Genomic DNA, 13,999 nt, shown 5'->3' on the forward strand with positions numbered 1-13,999 from the left:
CACTTGAGTAGAGTTATGAGGACAGTTAAACTACAGGCTGGAAGCAGGGCAGCAGGTGCAGAAGAGCATGAACCTCAGAATCATATAAGGTGAAGTGAACAAATTCTTCCCACTAGAAAAGATCAGCCAAAAGTTGAAAAAAAATGTTGTAGTCTAAATAGCCTACTGTGCAAGCCATATTTATAAGCAAATAAACTGAGTTCCGTATCACTGTTGCGTCTCTAACTAAACAGTGAGAGTTTTAATGAGCATGCTGATATAGTAGATTTAAGAGCAGGTGTAGATGGACAGAAGAAAGGTTCAGCTAAGCTGGTCTCCAACCTCCTGTGAGCCATGGTAGCTCTCTGGAATTACTCTTTGGGTCTCCAGCTTTTCTTCCACGATATTTTCAAACTGCTGTTTGAATCCTCAGCATCCTTGTCAGGGAATTCCATAGACCAACCACGTCTATAGCCTCCAAATTTCCTTCCTTACCCAGTGACAGACCAGCTACTCTCTATTATTAATGTTATTTTTGTCAGTCTTGTAACTATTTGGATCTTCCCTTAAGTTGCCCTTGTTCCTTGCTGATCTGTTTAGATATTCTACCCATGAAAACAGCTGCAGGACTTCATGCAGCCTTGTTCTTTTTTCTTGTACTCTTTCCTAGTTATTCTGTTGTGTTCTGGGTGGGATCAGGGAGCGGGCCAGGTGATATCTGTTTCACTAACTGTAAAGTAAAAGCAATGCCAAAACATTAGAATCGGAGGGAAGGGGGTGGCTGTTTTATTTTTTGAGAGTGAGGGGAAACATTCTTTTTCTCCCCCCGTACAATGTTGAATTGCAATTTGGAGCTAATTGCCATGGGGTATTGCCCAAAGTATAAATTAATTCAAAAAAGGTCACGAATTCATAGAAGTTCTGTGTTGTCTATTTGATGTATTGGTTGAAACGTGGCCTGTTTCAGGAAATCTTTGAATTGCTAATCCTTTCAGTTTCCAATTTACTTGGAAAAAAAAAAAAAGATAATTCTTTCCCCTCTTTCCTATACCCTTTACGGAGCCTCTTTCGGAGCCCACTGACTGAGAAAGAAACTTCTGACCTAGGTTCTGACCTAGCAGAGCCATTCTTATCTCAAAAAGATCCCTTAAGAACATAGTGGGGATAAAAAACAGACTCTGCCCAAGGAAGTTCTGGGTGGAGTTTACCTAGTAGAGCATGGCACAGTGGTACCGTGCACCATATACAGGCAGCTCCCGGGATCCCAGCACAGCGGGAACGTGAGGGCCGCCTGATCCAGCCTCCTGCGCGGAGCTGGGTCAGCCCTGAGCTCCCGCTGGGCTGCTCAGGGCTTGTCCAGCCGGGTTTTCAAAACTCGGGAAAGGATGGAGGTTCCTCAGTCTCTCTGGACAGTGTTTAATATTCAGTAATTATAGTTATGTCATTCAGATAATAAAGTTGTTATATAATTATGTAGTTGATAGTCGGTACCGCTGTAATTAGGGGACTGTAAAATAGGACACGAGTCAAACAGAGCATCCATGAGAATGTGCTTGCCTTGAAAATTCTAGCCTTTGCCAACTGTGATGGAAACTAGGTTAGCTTCTGGCTTCAAGCACATTAATTTGCCAGCAATAAGACTTTTGAAATTGTTTGAGGCCATTTGTTGTTTTTTTTTTTTAGAGTAATGGTGCAAATACAGCAAATTACTTCATCACCTCAGTATTTTAATTTAAATAAGCAGTACTCTGGCAATATTTAAAATGTAAGACTTTAAAAGAGAATAACTGCCTGGCACTGCTGATAATTATTTCTAGAGCATGACAAGCAGCTGTCTCCATATGGTGGTCTGTGTTCCACATCATTCTCCTCTACTGCAAATGGAAAAATTAAGTGCAATACTGAATTAAGTCTTCATGTAACTTGTCTTTGTTTGTTTCAGCTTTGGTTTGCTTTCGTTAATGGATTTTCTGGGCAGATCTTATTTGAGCGATGGTGCATTGGTCTGTATAATGTGGTAAGTGCTGCATATTGTGGTTCAATAGTATTCAGAACCTGTATGTCATTTTGTTGTGTCTGTGCCATTTCTCATAGGCAACTATCTGGATGTGTGTCAGAAAAGGTGAACCCATTTATAAAATGCCATTTCAGTCCAGCCTGGGTTATGGAAAAAGTCTTTGAACTGTTTTTTTTTTTATTTTCAAAAATAAATAAGACATTGGGAAAGTGCCTCAAAAATATATTTGTTTCTCCTAATATATCTTGATAAATTTCTGTAGTTTTTAGACAGTTCTGTAGCTTTAGTTCTTTAGACTTAATCTTCAAAAATACCTTTCAGGTGCTGAAATTGACCCAGCAATTCATCAGTGTGATGAATCAGCCATTCGTCAGTTGCTGATTGTTCATGCTCAAAATATGTATCAAGTTTTAACAGTGAATGATTTTTTTTTGGTAGTACTTTACAAGCCAAATGATTTTGAGTCCTTTGAAAAGCATCTGGAAGCATTTTTTTCTAGACAATTAATAAATACTAAAGCTTTCTTCTCTTCTCTGACTCTGTAACAAACATCTGCTCAGGGAACTGTAGCAGAGACACTTGGGGTTGCCTCCATGCTAAGCAGTGCCAGAACTTGAAGCAGCGTCACGGTGTCACCAGCCGCCGTCACCCGAACTGAGAGCAGGATGTTTTAGCCCAGGACTGTGCTCAGGTTTCAGCTGTGCTTTGCGTGGTGCCACTCTGTGCCATGCAGCTGTGTTAATCAGTGCCAGCTTGGAGGATGTCTGGGGCTGTGCTTCACTGCATACCGTAGACCTTAGCTGGTCTTTTCAATACACTGTTATCTTTGTAATGTTGCTACTGATAACTGACCTGGTATCTGGATTTATAAGCCATTAGGACACTTTGTCTGTATGAAGAAAAATCCTTTGCATTTTTCTTTGGAGGGAGAAAATTTAATTTTTTTTCTTTAAGCAGACTCATTCCAAATGTATGAAAACACAGAAGACAGCAAATTATCTCTATCACTCAGTAGCATTAATGGAAACATTTAACTTCTGTCACATTTCTTCTAATCTTAAAAATGATGACACAAACCCTCACAGTCCCTAGAATTTTATATTCTTTGTGAAAGATATTAATTCAGGGATTTTCCACTCCCTTGATTCTTTTCACCCTCATTTCCTGACTGTTACGCAGTCTCTGTCACTCAGGTTCAGATATTTGCATCTAATATCTTTAAACCTGATTTGATGGACCTACCTACCCTGCATAAAGCTCATGGATGAGACTTGTCTTTTAGAATCTGTGAAGTAGAAATTAACCCTTATTTTATAAGGTCAGTACTTTCCAAAATTAGAACTGGTCCCATAGAATCCTGAAGAATCAAGTTTCTGGTAGGATATTCGGGACTTCCATAACTTGAAGGAGTTAGGTTTTTATGTGGGTTCAGTTCTGCCATTCTCTCCCATGCTGATTAGCCTTTAGTTCATGAGTAGTCTCATTAAAATGCTGAGTGTAGGAAAACTTGGCAGCACTGGAACTCCTGCGTCTGCACTGGTTTGCACTGGAGGTTTACCTTCATAATCAAAACGGTAGAAGATTTACTTCAAATGAAAATGTGAATGCTGCAAGATGCATGGGAACCCTCACATTTCTGTGAAAGCATCTCAAGGCCATAAGAGAACATACATTCTTTTTGGAATATATTGGACTAGTTGTCTTTTAGTCTGCTTTTCTTCTGCTCCCACACAAGACTGCTGCCTTTTTAATAATCAGGTAAATCGCTTCATGAACAAGTGAAGAATATTCCTAGTTGGACCAAGGGTTGTAACTATTGTTTCCCATTAGTGTCTAGTCCTCTGCACTGCTGAACGTATACTCTTCAGCATATATTCTTCAGCTGCTAACTTGTTGCTGCTTGGAGTCATGGCCCAACTTCTGCAAAAAAGATACACAAGTTAAAAACAGGTCTTAATTCGAAGCTGCTGGCTGAAAGCTTCTCAAACTGTTCCAAAAAAAAAAAAAAAAAAAAAAAAAAAAAAGAATTAGGAATGATTTTTCCAGTACAAGCCCTGACTGCAGAGGAAGTGGCGGGAGGTTAGCAGTCAGCCACGCGCGCTGCTGTTGCTGCACGCCGTGCCTGCAGGCTGGGACCAGCGGGGATGCCCACGCCAGCTTCAAATGAGCTGCCACAGATCCTGGAAACACTTCGGAACAGCGAAGTGGGACTCGGCAGAGGCTCATGTACTGTGCTTCGGGCAGGGCATCCTGCTGCCTCTGCTGGCAGCCTTCCGAAGCTTGGCCATCCGAGTGCCAGCTGGAGCACAGCCCCTTCGCTGTGGTCACTTTGTGCCTGCAGGTTCATGCCTGGCTGGAGAATCCCCAAAGTGACGAGACAGAATGGCCTTTGTTTTTCAGTAGGTCTTTTTAATGTCATTTCCATATTTGCTTTGTCTGTAAACTTAGCTTTAGTTAAGCACATTACATATTTAATTATGGCTACAATAGCAGCTATATTTGAACCAACCCTACAAGGCTTTTTCTGGTATGTGCGTGTTGTCTTTCGCGGTCTGGGCTTTGCCCTGGCTAGATTAGCTTGTTCATCAAGACCTACTGATGCGTAACTGCTGGTGTTGAAGCTAATTGGTTAGGAGCAGGATTTCGTTTTCATGCCTCTTTGTCCTTAAGTCAATATTGAGAGTTATGAATTGCTGAGATTCATGTTTGGACTTGTTTGGATGTTGGAAAAATTATGTCAAATAACACACAAGTTGGTAATATGTCTTCACTGAAGTCTCTGGGAATTTTGCTGTTGTCTCAGGACTGAAACATTATCTGAAATCCACTTAAAACTAATAGCTGCTTTTAATTAGCATTTGCTTTCTTTGCAGATTTTCACAGCGTTGCCACCCTTTACTCTGGGAATTTTTGAACGATCGTGTACTCAAGATAGCATGCTTAGATTTCCACAGCTATACAAAATTACTCAAAATGCAGATGGGTTCAACACAAGGGTAAGGGAAAGTATCTATTTCTTTAACAGTAAATACCAGCCTTTTTTTTACATTCTAGGTCTTTTTCTGTCTCAAAAGTTCTTATTTCTCACTGTTACTCCTGCTTTGCGCTAGGATAATGCCATTGAGGTCAGGATTGTTCTATCTGCCATTCTTCTCGAAGGGTTTATATTTAAAAAAATAATTGTTTATAAATGAACATTGCCAGGTATGGCTTGAACTGGTATTGAAATACCCATTAACTTTGATTCACAATAAGATTTGTAACTGAATATGAATTTTCAATTCTCAACTTTCCATTTTGAAAGGAGCTAGATAATCTCCCAGGATTTTATTTAATCCAGAAGCTGTCATAACCCTCTCTCCTTGAGGACCTTTTCACAATTAGGCTTACTATTTCTGTGGTTCTTTTAGGAAAAAAAAATTGAATTGGATTATTTTGCCCTTCAGTTTTTAAGATCACATTTTATTTCATTTCAGTCTTTAAATGGCAGAAAATGCCAGCACTTGGGGCTCCGTTCTTTCCATAAAAGGCACAGAAATAAGAAGCTACAAGATTGCTTTGATTAGAGAGGAAGGAGGAGGAAATCATAGATTATGCAAAGCTCTGGCTTGTGCAAAACTGCATTATCTATAAGTTTAAAATTGCAGAACATAGAAAGTATTTCTCCATTAAAAGAAAATAGAGCATTTCATGGTAATAAATTAGTCTTTTTAAATCCTTCTTTGAGGTAATTAAAGAAAGGTGACTCCATCTGTTTGCTATATTCTGATAAAGATCTTAAATTGCAAGTATGCTTGCCCATTATATTTTAACTTGTTAAAATAAAACTGTGCAATTGAGCTAGTTTTTTCTTGTGAGAGAGCCGAAATTGTAGGAGGAAATACATCTTGAGGAAGCTAAGGTATTTCACTTTGGGAAAAACATTATGTCTGACTCTGAGCTACACAATGAAGCGCTTGTTGGGAGTTAGAAAGAGGTCAAGAGTTTTGGACGTTACTGACTTCTCGGTTTGTTTTCCCTCAGGTTTTCTGGGGTCACTGCATCAATGCCCTGATCCATTCCATCATTCTCTTCTGGTTTCCACTGAAAGTGCTGGAGCATGGTAACTGCTTCATTATTTCCTACGTCAGCCACCGGTGGTCAGTCAGAGTAGAGCCAATGTGTTTGCAGAGCTGGAGGTCATGACAAGTTCCAAGAAAATCATGATGACAGACAGGCCGATAGGTTATAGCTGCTGAACTTGGCTAGTTATGTAGTGACTTTCAGAATTTACACTTATTTAAAATAATTTTTGTTCGTCTAGTGACTTTAATACTGAAGACTTCTGGCAAAGCTGCAAATTATTTGAATAGTGAGTGATGTTCTATCCAAAGCCTATATTTTTTTCTGCAATGTGTTAAAATCTCTAATTTTTATTGTATAATGTTTTTACAGTGGTTCTTACAGTATCTGTGTTACAACAGTTTGCTTTATATCTTGTTGGATCTTTCCCACATAATGATGGCATGCTCTAAAAAGTAGCATAAAGTAGACAGCTTTCCCTGCTTTTGAAGTTTGTTGAAAGCCGAATTGGTTGGAATGGAAGCAGAGCAGATTGCGCTATTAGGAAAACAGGATTTTATTTGTACAAACTGAGTTCATTACGGCTCGCTTTCTGTGGAAGGTAACGTAACTATGTGCAGGGGACAGTAAATCCCAGTATAGTGTTATGGGTAAGAGAAATCCTTGGAAACCTTTTGGATTTTACTGGGCAAGAAATGGGACTTGGTCAGATTGGGAATTTTAAGGGGCAGGGGGAAGGAAGACTGTTTAGCTAAAAAGGCAAATTCATCAAAACTGAAACTCTTTCCAAGAATATAATCATTTCAACAAAACTTTCTCAGCTCCACGATGGATTTGGGAGGGTGGGAAAGGAAGGAAAAGGAGGGAAGGATGGATGCTCACATCAAAGCACCATGATGGTGAAGATAAGTATGTGGGAGGCAGGCTCATGTTCCCCTCTACCTGGCTGAGCAAAACATCAATACCATGTCCCCAGCTTCACACGCTGTGTGATAGAGCGAACCAGGAGAAGGGAACCTCCCTTTCCCCCTGCGTGGGCTCTGAGCTGTTTGCTCGGGTTTGCAGGGAGGGCTTTTTGGTTCGTTGGACTCTTTTTTTTCTGGGGACGAGGAGTTGTTCTATTTCAGTTTTAATGGAAAATGTTAGTCTTGAGTAGCTTTTCTTTAAATTCTGCTTCAGCTGTTTTAGACTGAGGTCTGTAGTGGTTATGGTAAAAGAAAAAAATACTGTTTTGCTTTAGTGTTCCATAAATGTTTTTCTAACTAATTCTTCAATAAATTATGCACTCTTAATTTCACTGATGAAATGGTAAGAGTCACCCACTGTAGCCATAACTACCTTTCTGAGATCATTTGAATAGGTAGCTTGGTTTGCTTTCCAGATAGAAAGGAATACTGAATTTTTCCAAGGTTCTTTGTATTTCCAAGTGCAAAAGGATTTTCAGTGCCACAGACAAAAACATGTCATTCACCCTGGGATGTTTTTTAACCTCTGTAGTTCCTTAGGAAGGGAAGTGCATGTATTCAATGAATAGGCACTTGTATAGTTTTGGAAGTGAATGTTCACAGGACATCCTGCTGTTCTCACTAACAGAAATACGGTTCTTGCCAGGACCATTGGCCTCCCAAAGTGCAAGGTCATGGAAATTATTGCAGAAAGTGCATTAAGCCACTGCATTAAAATGTAACTTTAAAAATCTGAGGCTTACACTGAAAAATTACTTGATTACTGGAACGCACCCCATGACGTTGTACTAAAGCAGCATATTGGTAGAGTTATTAGGAAAGGTTATTCTGACCTTTAGATCCATCAAAAGTCATATGTATTTAGCTATGCCTCTTCCTTTATAAGCTGAGACTTGTGATGTCAGCAGGATTCACTGGACATGCAAGGCCTGATTCTGTAGAGCTTTTCACCTTATTCATTGATGCTATGGGCAGGGGAGCAAAGCGACTGGTGCAGCATTATTTGGGAATGATGTGGTAAATGGCAGAGGCCACAAAATACCAGGGGAAGAAGTGGCCTAACGGAGATGTCAGAGCCTGAAAATCAGACTAGTTCTCAGTTCAGCTGGCTCAGGATTTAGGTCCTGTTGCACTGTTTATGGCTGCTGCTGTTTTGCAATAGTCAGACTTGAAAACAAAAACGATAGTGCAGATACAGGTCTGGCAACTGCTGGTGAATATTCTGTGTCTGTCAGTTCTTCAGTGACAATCCTGTGATGCAATCATAGCAGCAAATCATAACAAGCAGCTTGGGGTAACTGCATGGACTAATTTTATAGTCTTTTTTACCTGTATGTTGGACAGTGTCTTTACTGTGGAGTTCAGGCTCCCACAGACAGCTATTAGACACTATAGACTTTGTCGCCCATCCTGGGACCTGTTTTGTAGGAACTGGCTCCAGTTTGACAATGTCAGGTCCAGCTTTGCAAGTCTACCAGAGTGGCTTGCTCATAGCAGAAACACTGTACCGGGCAATGTGTGCTTAGGACCAAGGCCAAGGTTTTATCTTAAGTCTTTTTTATCCTCGCTGTTCGTGTATTTGTCTAGCAGTTGTCTTAAAACTTGTGGAAACAGCACGGCTGATCAAGCCCAAGGAGTGCTTGAAAGCTGCGGCGCGCAGTTGGGTTGGCGCTGGCGGGCTGTCGAGAGAGCTGTCGTGAGGTCCGGGCTTGTTCAGCAGCGACCGCTCAGACGTCTGACGTATTGCCAAGGTTGGCACGTTGGGATGATAGATTAATGTGTACTTACCCTTCTGCACACTTCACTTAAAGGAAGGGTCTTTGGAAGCCTGAATGCTGCTCAGCTAATGCATTAGCATCAAGAAAGATACTTTAGACGTTATGTGTCCTTTATGATTAATCTGCCGTGGCCTTCTTTTAACTCAGCTCTGTTTCGCTACAACCCAGCTGCTGTTTTATGGATTTACTTCCTAGGAACAGCAAATCCTGGAGTGTTTTGGAGATGTCCATGAGTGGTTCGGAGCAGATAGGCACAGAAGAAGTCGCCTCTTGCAGATGATTTATATGTTAGTGCCTAGCAGGCCTTTCCCCGTCTGCTAAAAAAGAAACTCCGTGCACGAGCTGTATCAGGACATCCAGTGCCAAAAGCCTCGCTCAGCACAGCCTCTGTGTTGCCAATAGCTCGTTGCTTTTAACAGCGCTCTTAGACATAGTACAAACTCAAAGTTGGGACCAGTTGTTTGTCTTCCAAAAATCTCTACCTTGTTATCCCATCTGTTCTGTTGATAAACTCTGTATCAAACATGATCATTTTTCTTTCTTTCAGATGCAGTATTCACAAATGGCCAGGGAATTGACTATTTATTTGTTGGAAATATAGTTTACACTGTAAGTTTGCTTTTGTAACCCAGTAATCTTTGGGTGGTAGAACTGTTTGACATTTTGTTTTTTTTTTTTAATGCTCTCAGAAAGATGTGTATCAGTGTAGAAGTGAAATCACAATCAGATCCATGTTGTATGCATAGTATTTTACCCTTTCTTTCTTGTTTCCTTTTTGCCAGTGTACAACACCAGTATCTTCTGCTCTGCCCTTTCTCCCACCCCTCCCTGCCAGGGCCCCAGGGCTGGGCTGGTGCCTAAATGACACTTCTTTAGGTGGAGGGAGGAGGCTGGGCATGGGTTTCAGGGTGCTATCTCTGAAGTCACTGTTGTTTTCTTTTTCTCCTTGCAGTATGTTGTAGTTACTGTTTGTTTGAAGGCCGGCTTGGAAACAACTGCATGGACTAGAGTAAGTACTGCTGAATATCTTTTAATTTAACAGCATATCTTTCTCCCCAGTGAATATTGGTATAGAAAAGGAGTATCGTTTGGGGATGCGGTGTTTTAATTGCATCTCCCTTTGAAGGAATAACTGTTAAGTTCTGTAGGTGCAGGGTGGGAGAGGAGAACGAACAATAATTAAATGATATGACATAAATGACAAAAAGGGCAGCCTCTCTGAAGCAGAAAGAGGAAAAGCTTAGAAGTATTTTGGCAACTATTCAAATTTAAGAATGGCTACCCTCAATATAATGCCATCGATAGGAGGAAACCCAGTATCAAATCAACATGCTGGTATACTCACTTGAGTAAAGAGCACAAGAGCAACATCTTACTCTGTAGCTGCTTTGAAAGTAGTTAATGCAATACTGAATGCAAGGTGACTGCCCACAAATAACCAACTGGTCTTGGAAGAGCTCTTTTAAACCTAGTGAAAAGCTGGCTTGACATTCGGTGAGACCTTTGCATGGAAACTTTGACAACCAACTAAGTAAAAGATGTTAGTCAAACCGTCATGGAGTCCCGGCTTTGAGTCACTTGCCTGCAGTGAGTGGATGCTGCGTTGTTAGATGTCAGACTCTACTGCAGCCTCCCTGCCTTGGTGACTCTTGAGCACGTTGCCCCTTTTTTTCCTCCAGCCCCTCCAAAAACACTGACCCCTTGATTTTGGTGGAGGCTGCTTCTTCACACCTCCGAGACGCCTCGCTGACATCTCATTTTCATGGCATGTTATGACACTCTGTCCTCAAACCAGTCTGTTGAGGAGTCCCATATCATTCCACTGGTTTCCTGGACAAGCTTGGCCAAATCTTGTAACCTCATTGCTTCTATTACTTGTCATATATTTCATTTCGTTCCTCACAGAGGAATTCTTAAGATTAATGAGCTGGTGTCTGTTCTGAATTTTAAAGATGAAACACTATCTGTATGGATTATTTATTTACTGAGAGATGCTAATATTTGCTGCCTCAGTCTCGCATCTGAAAATAAAATCTTTTTTTTTTTTTTTGCTGTTACTTACACATAAGTTTTATGTTGAGTACCAGCACTTTAAAATGAAAAAATATTTAAAAGCAAATGAATTCCCCGTGCACTAGAGCAGGATATACCAAAGATCTGCCATAGAGGCATGCAAGTCTCTTTAGATTCTGTTACTCAGTTATTAATATGATGCTTCCCACTCACTCTCCTTCTCTGAAAAGTTAGCCTTTTCAGTCATTTAGGGGTAGTTATGACCTCCCCCCTTCACCCTTTTTTTTTTTCTAAATTTATTTGAAAAGGTACCATATTACCATAGGTTTTGTATATCCTAGTGTTGTCTAACACTGGAATTCTGTGGATAAAGTATTGTTATGCACAGAAAATCTTTGTGTTTAGAATAAATCTTTTTCTAATTCCTGTCCCATTACTAGGGCCAATGACTCACTTCATCTTGGAATCTGATGTTGGTTACAATTATTGTTTCAGCTGTGGGTGGATCAACACACAATCTTTAGGTTACTTGAAGAGTATTAAATGTACAACATTGAGTTAAGCCCCTTTTCCATCATCAAGTGGATTGGTTACATGCAATTTGTTCTTAACAGCGAGAAGGACACTTTGCCACTTGGGAGAACGTGATGGGTTTAACTGAAAACTTTAAATAAATAAAGCAGCCTGAAAGGGGTGAGAGCCTAGTATATCCAGAAGGTAGTGTGGAAAGAATGGCTTTGGTAGGTGATAACATGAGGCATAACAAAATCTGCACATTGGAGCTGTGCAGAGCAGCTTCCTCTTGCATATTGCTTATGTGGAGCACTGCAGGAAGCTTTTTCCAAAATGCTTGCAGCTTGCTTCATTGCCTTGCCATATCTTATGAGCTATTTTAGATAAAGAGGACACAAGGGATGGCCATGCAGTGTGCCCAGCTTTTATGTATGAGAGCCTTGATATTATTTTTTGCCTGTCATTGATTTAACATTCTGAAAGTCTCCTGCTTTGCACATGAGTTTTCCAGGAGTGAATGACAGATATTTTAGTGGAGAATCCACAGTGCACAGCTTGGTTGAGTGAGTGGTTAAGCTACGATTTCAAGCAGGACAAGGAAAGCAGAGGCTCTTCTAATGGGAGAGAGTTCATGCAGGCAAGGACAAGCATGGCATGTGTAAAGGGACATGACTAGGGCCATCATAAGAAGCTAGGAAAATATAAAAAGAGCAAAATCTTTGAGTCAGAAAGGGCAAGAGCTGAAGAACTCAAGAGCCTCCCCCCTTGTTTTCTGGGGGGAGCTGAGCACAACTTTACACTTTGGCAGAGCATTTTCCCAGCCAGAATCTTGGCATGAGCATTTTGAGGGGGTTGTTTGTTTTTGTTTGCTTTTCTAGATCAATAAGCAGACTAAAAGAATCTCCTCCACCTCAAAATACTGCAAGAAAAAAAAATTAAGAGTCTTTATCCAGCTCTTAGTTTTATGCACATTTAAATTGGATGGATAGATGGAAGGAAGGAAGGAAGGAAGGAAGAAAGGAAAAGAAAAACAGCCCTTTTCCTGGGTGAAACAAATTCAATAGCAAAGTTTGAAGCCCTTCCTGCCCACTGTGCTTTTCCACGAAGGGGCATAACTGTCTCGCTTATTAGTCCAGCAGTGTTCAGCACTGAACAAAATTCCAGCTTTCTGAGAGTGCCTGGGACAGTGCTCTTCCCTTCGCCTCTGAAGTTTTGCTATATGAATGCTTCTACTGTAACCCAGCCTCCAGCTGCTCACTCATACCTGCCAGTCTGCACTGGTACTGCAGACTCCTCTCTCTTTTAATGTATTTTTCCCCACCTCCCCACCACTGCCTGTGCTCAGGACTGATCTCCTTGCTATAAATACACTCAGCTGCTTCTAGAGAGGGAGCAATCTTACCCTTCCAGAAGTTTGTGTCTAACTTGCAGCAGGCAGAACATAGTAAACACACACAATTAGACACTTCTGTGCTTTTCGGACATAATATCTAAAACCAAAAAAGAAAAGTCAGCAAATAAAAAGTGTAAAGGTGAGAACTAAATGGTGCTATATCCGCCACAGGAACAAATGCACAAATTCTTTGCTATGTTTCTAAATTCATCTGTAATTAGTAATTAAGATTTATTCAGGTACTTCTCTGAATTGGAGCCAAAGTCATCAGCAATGGGAGTTGCCAGCCACCAAAAGGTTAGAGCCAATAGTGAGCTCAGCTGCTTGTTACAACTGAAATTACTGATTCCATTCACTGCAATGTGAAAGTAAAACAGCTTAAACATTTTGAGTAGAAAAATATTTTGTGTGTGTAGACAAGCTGACTTTCCTTAATGCAGCTGAAAGGAACAATCTCTTTGCTTGAGGTGTTCTTGCCCATTTTGATACTACTTTCATTAACTCCTGGGGAGTCTACAACTAAAAGAACCAGCAAAGACATAAATTGCCTTGCATATGTGTAAATCACTTAGAAAATTTAAGAAAAAAAAATCAGAAAGGAAAGTTAATCAGGAGATGCTGATGGCAGAAGGGTGGTGTATTGCACAGCACTGAATTTTCCTCAGCGACAGGTATGAGAGAGGAGCACATGGCCTATACGTGTCCACTCCGGCATAAAGGATTTGTTGGCCTGAACTTTAACCCGTGCCTTTGAAAAACTCCGCCTTGATGTATGTGTTGAACCTGGTGTGTGTAAAATGGGAACCAGGAGCGCAATGAGCACGGGCAGAGTTCTGAGGAAAATCTGATGAGTTTTGGGAGCTCTGGGTAAGACAGATTGGCTGAGAAGCCTATCTGTCTGCCCTGTCAGGAGGCCAGGATTAAAGAGCAGAGCTTTTCTGCTGTTTAAACAACCTGTGCTACTGGCCTAAGCCCAAGTGCAGTAGCCAGGCCTGAGTGAGGCTGGCCGCGACCTGCCCAGAGCAGTATCTGTGCGGTAAGTGCATCGCGAAGGCCGCTGACTCTCCCTCTCTCTCCCCTCGCCGGCAGTTCAGCCACCTGGCCGTGTGGGGAAGCATGCTGCTCTGGCTGCTCTTCTTCGGCGTCTACTCCGCCATCTGGTCCGTGTTCCCCATCGCACCGGACATGCTGGGGCAGGTGGGTACGGCCGCCGGGCTTCGGGGCGGCCTGCTCCGCGCAGGGCCCGGCAGTGCTGCGTCGCAAACGCACAGAACACGCC

The 13,999-nt window shown here is 41.4% G+C and overlaps 1 protein-coding gene across 1 annotated transcript in view; it reads left to right on the forward strand.

The window, feature by feature from the left end:
• ATP8A2 (ATPase phospholipid transporting 8A2) overlaps positions 1–13,999 on the forward strand; it is a 302,037-nt gene that overhangs the window by 200,052 nt on the left and 87,986 nt on the right. Inside the window, exons 28-33 of the mRNA XM_088522215.1 lie at positions 1,922–1,996; positions 4,870–4,992; positions 6,020–6,098; positions 9,349–9,410; positions 9,754–9,810; positions 13,810–13,917. Of these exons, the coding sequence (XP_088378341.1) occupies positions 1,922–1,996; positions 4,870–4,992; positions 6,020–6,098; positions 9,349–9,410; positions 9,754–9,810; positions 13,810–13,917 (504 nt within the window). The remainder of the gene's footprint in view (positions 1–1,921; positions 1,997–4,869; positions 4,993–6,019; positions 6,099–9,348; positions 9,411–9,753; positions 9,811–13,809; positions 13,918–13,999) is intronic.

Source organism: Tinamus guttatus, unplaced genomic scaffold, assembly GCF_059628265.1.
Source record: "Tinamus guttatus ecotype Peru unplaced genomic scaffold, ASM5962826v1 Tinamus_guttatus_pri_ptg000150l, whole genome shotgun sequence".
Lineage (NCBI taxonomy): Eukaryota > Metazoa > Chordata > Aves > Tinamiformes > Tinamidae > Tinamus > Tinamus guttatus.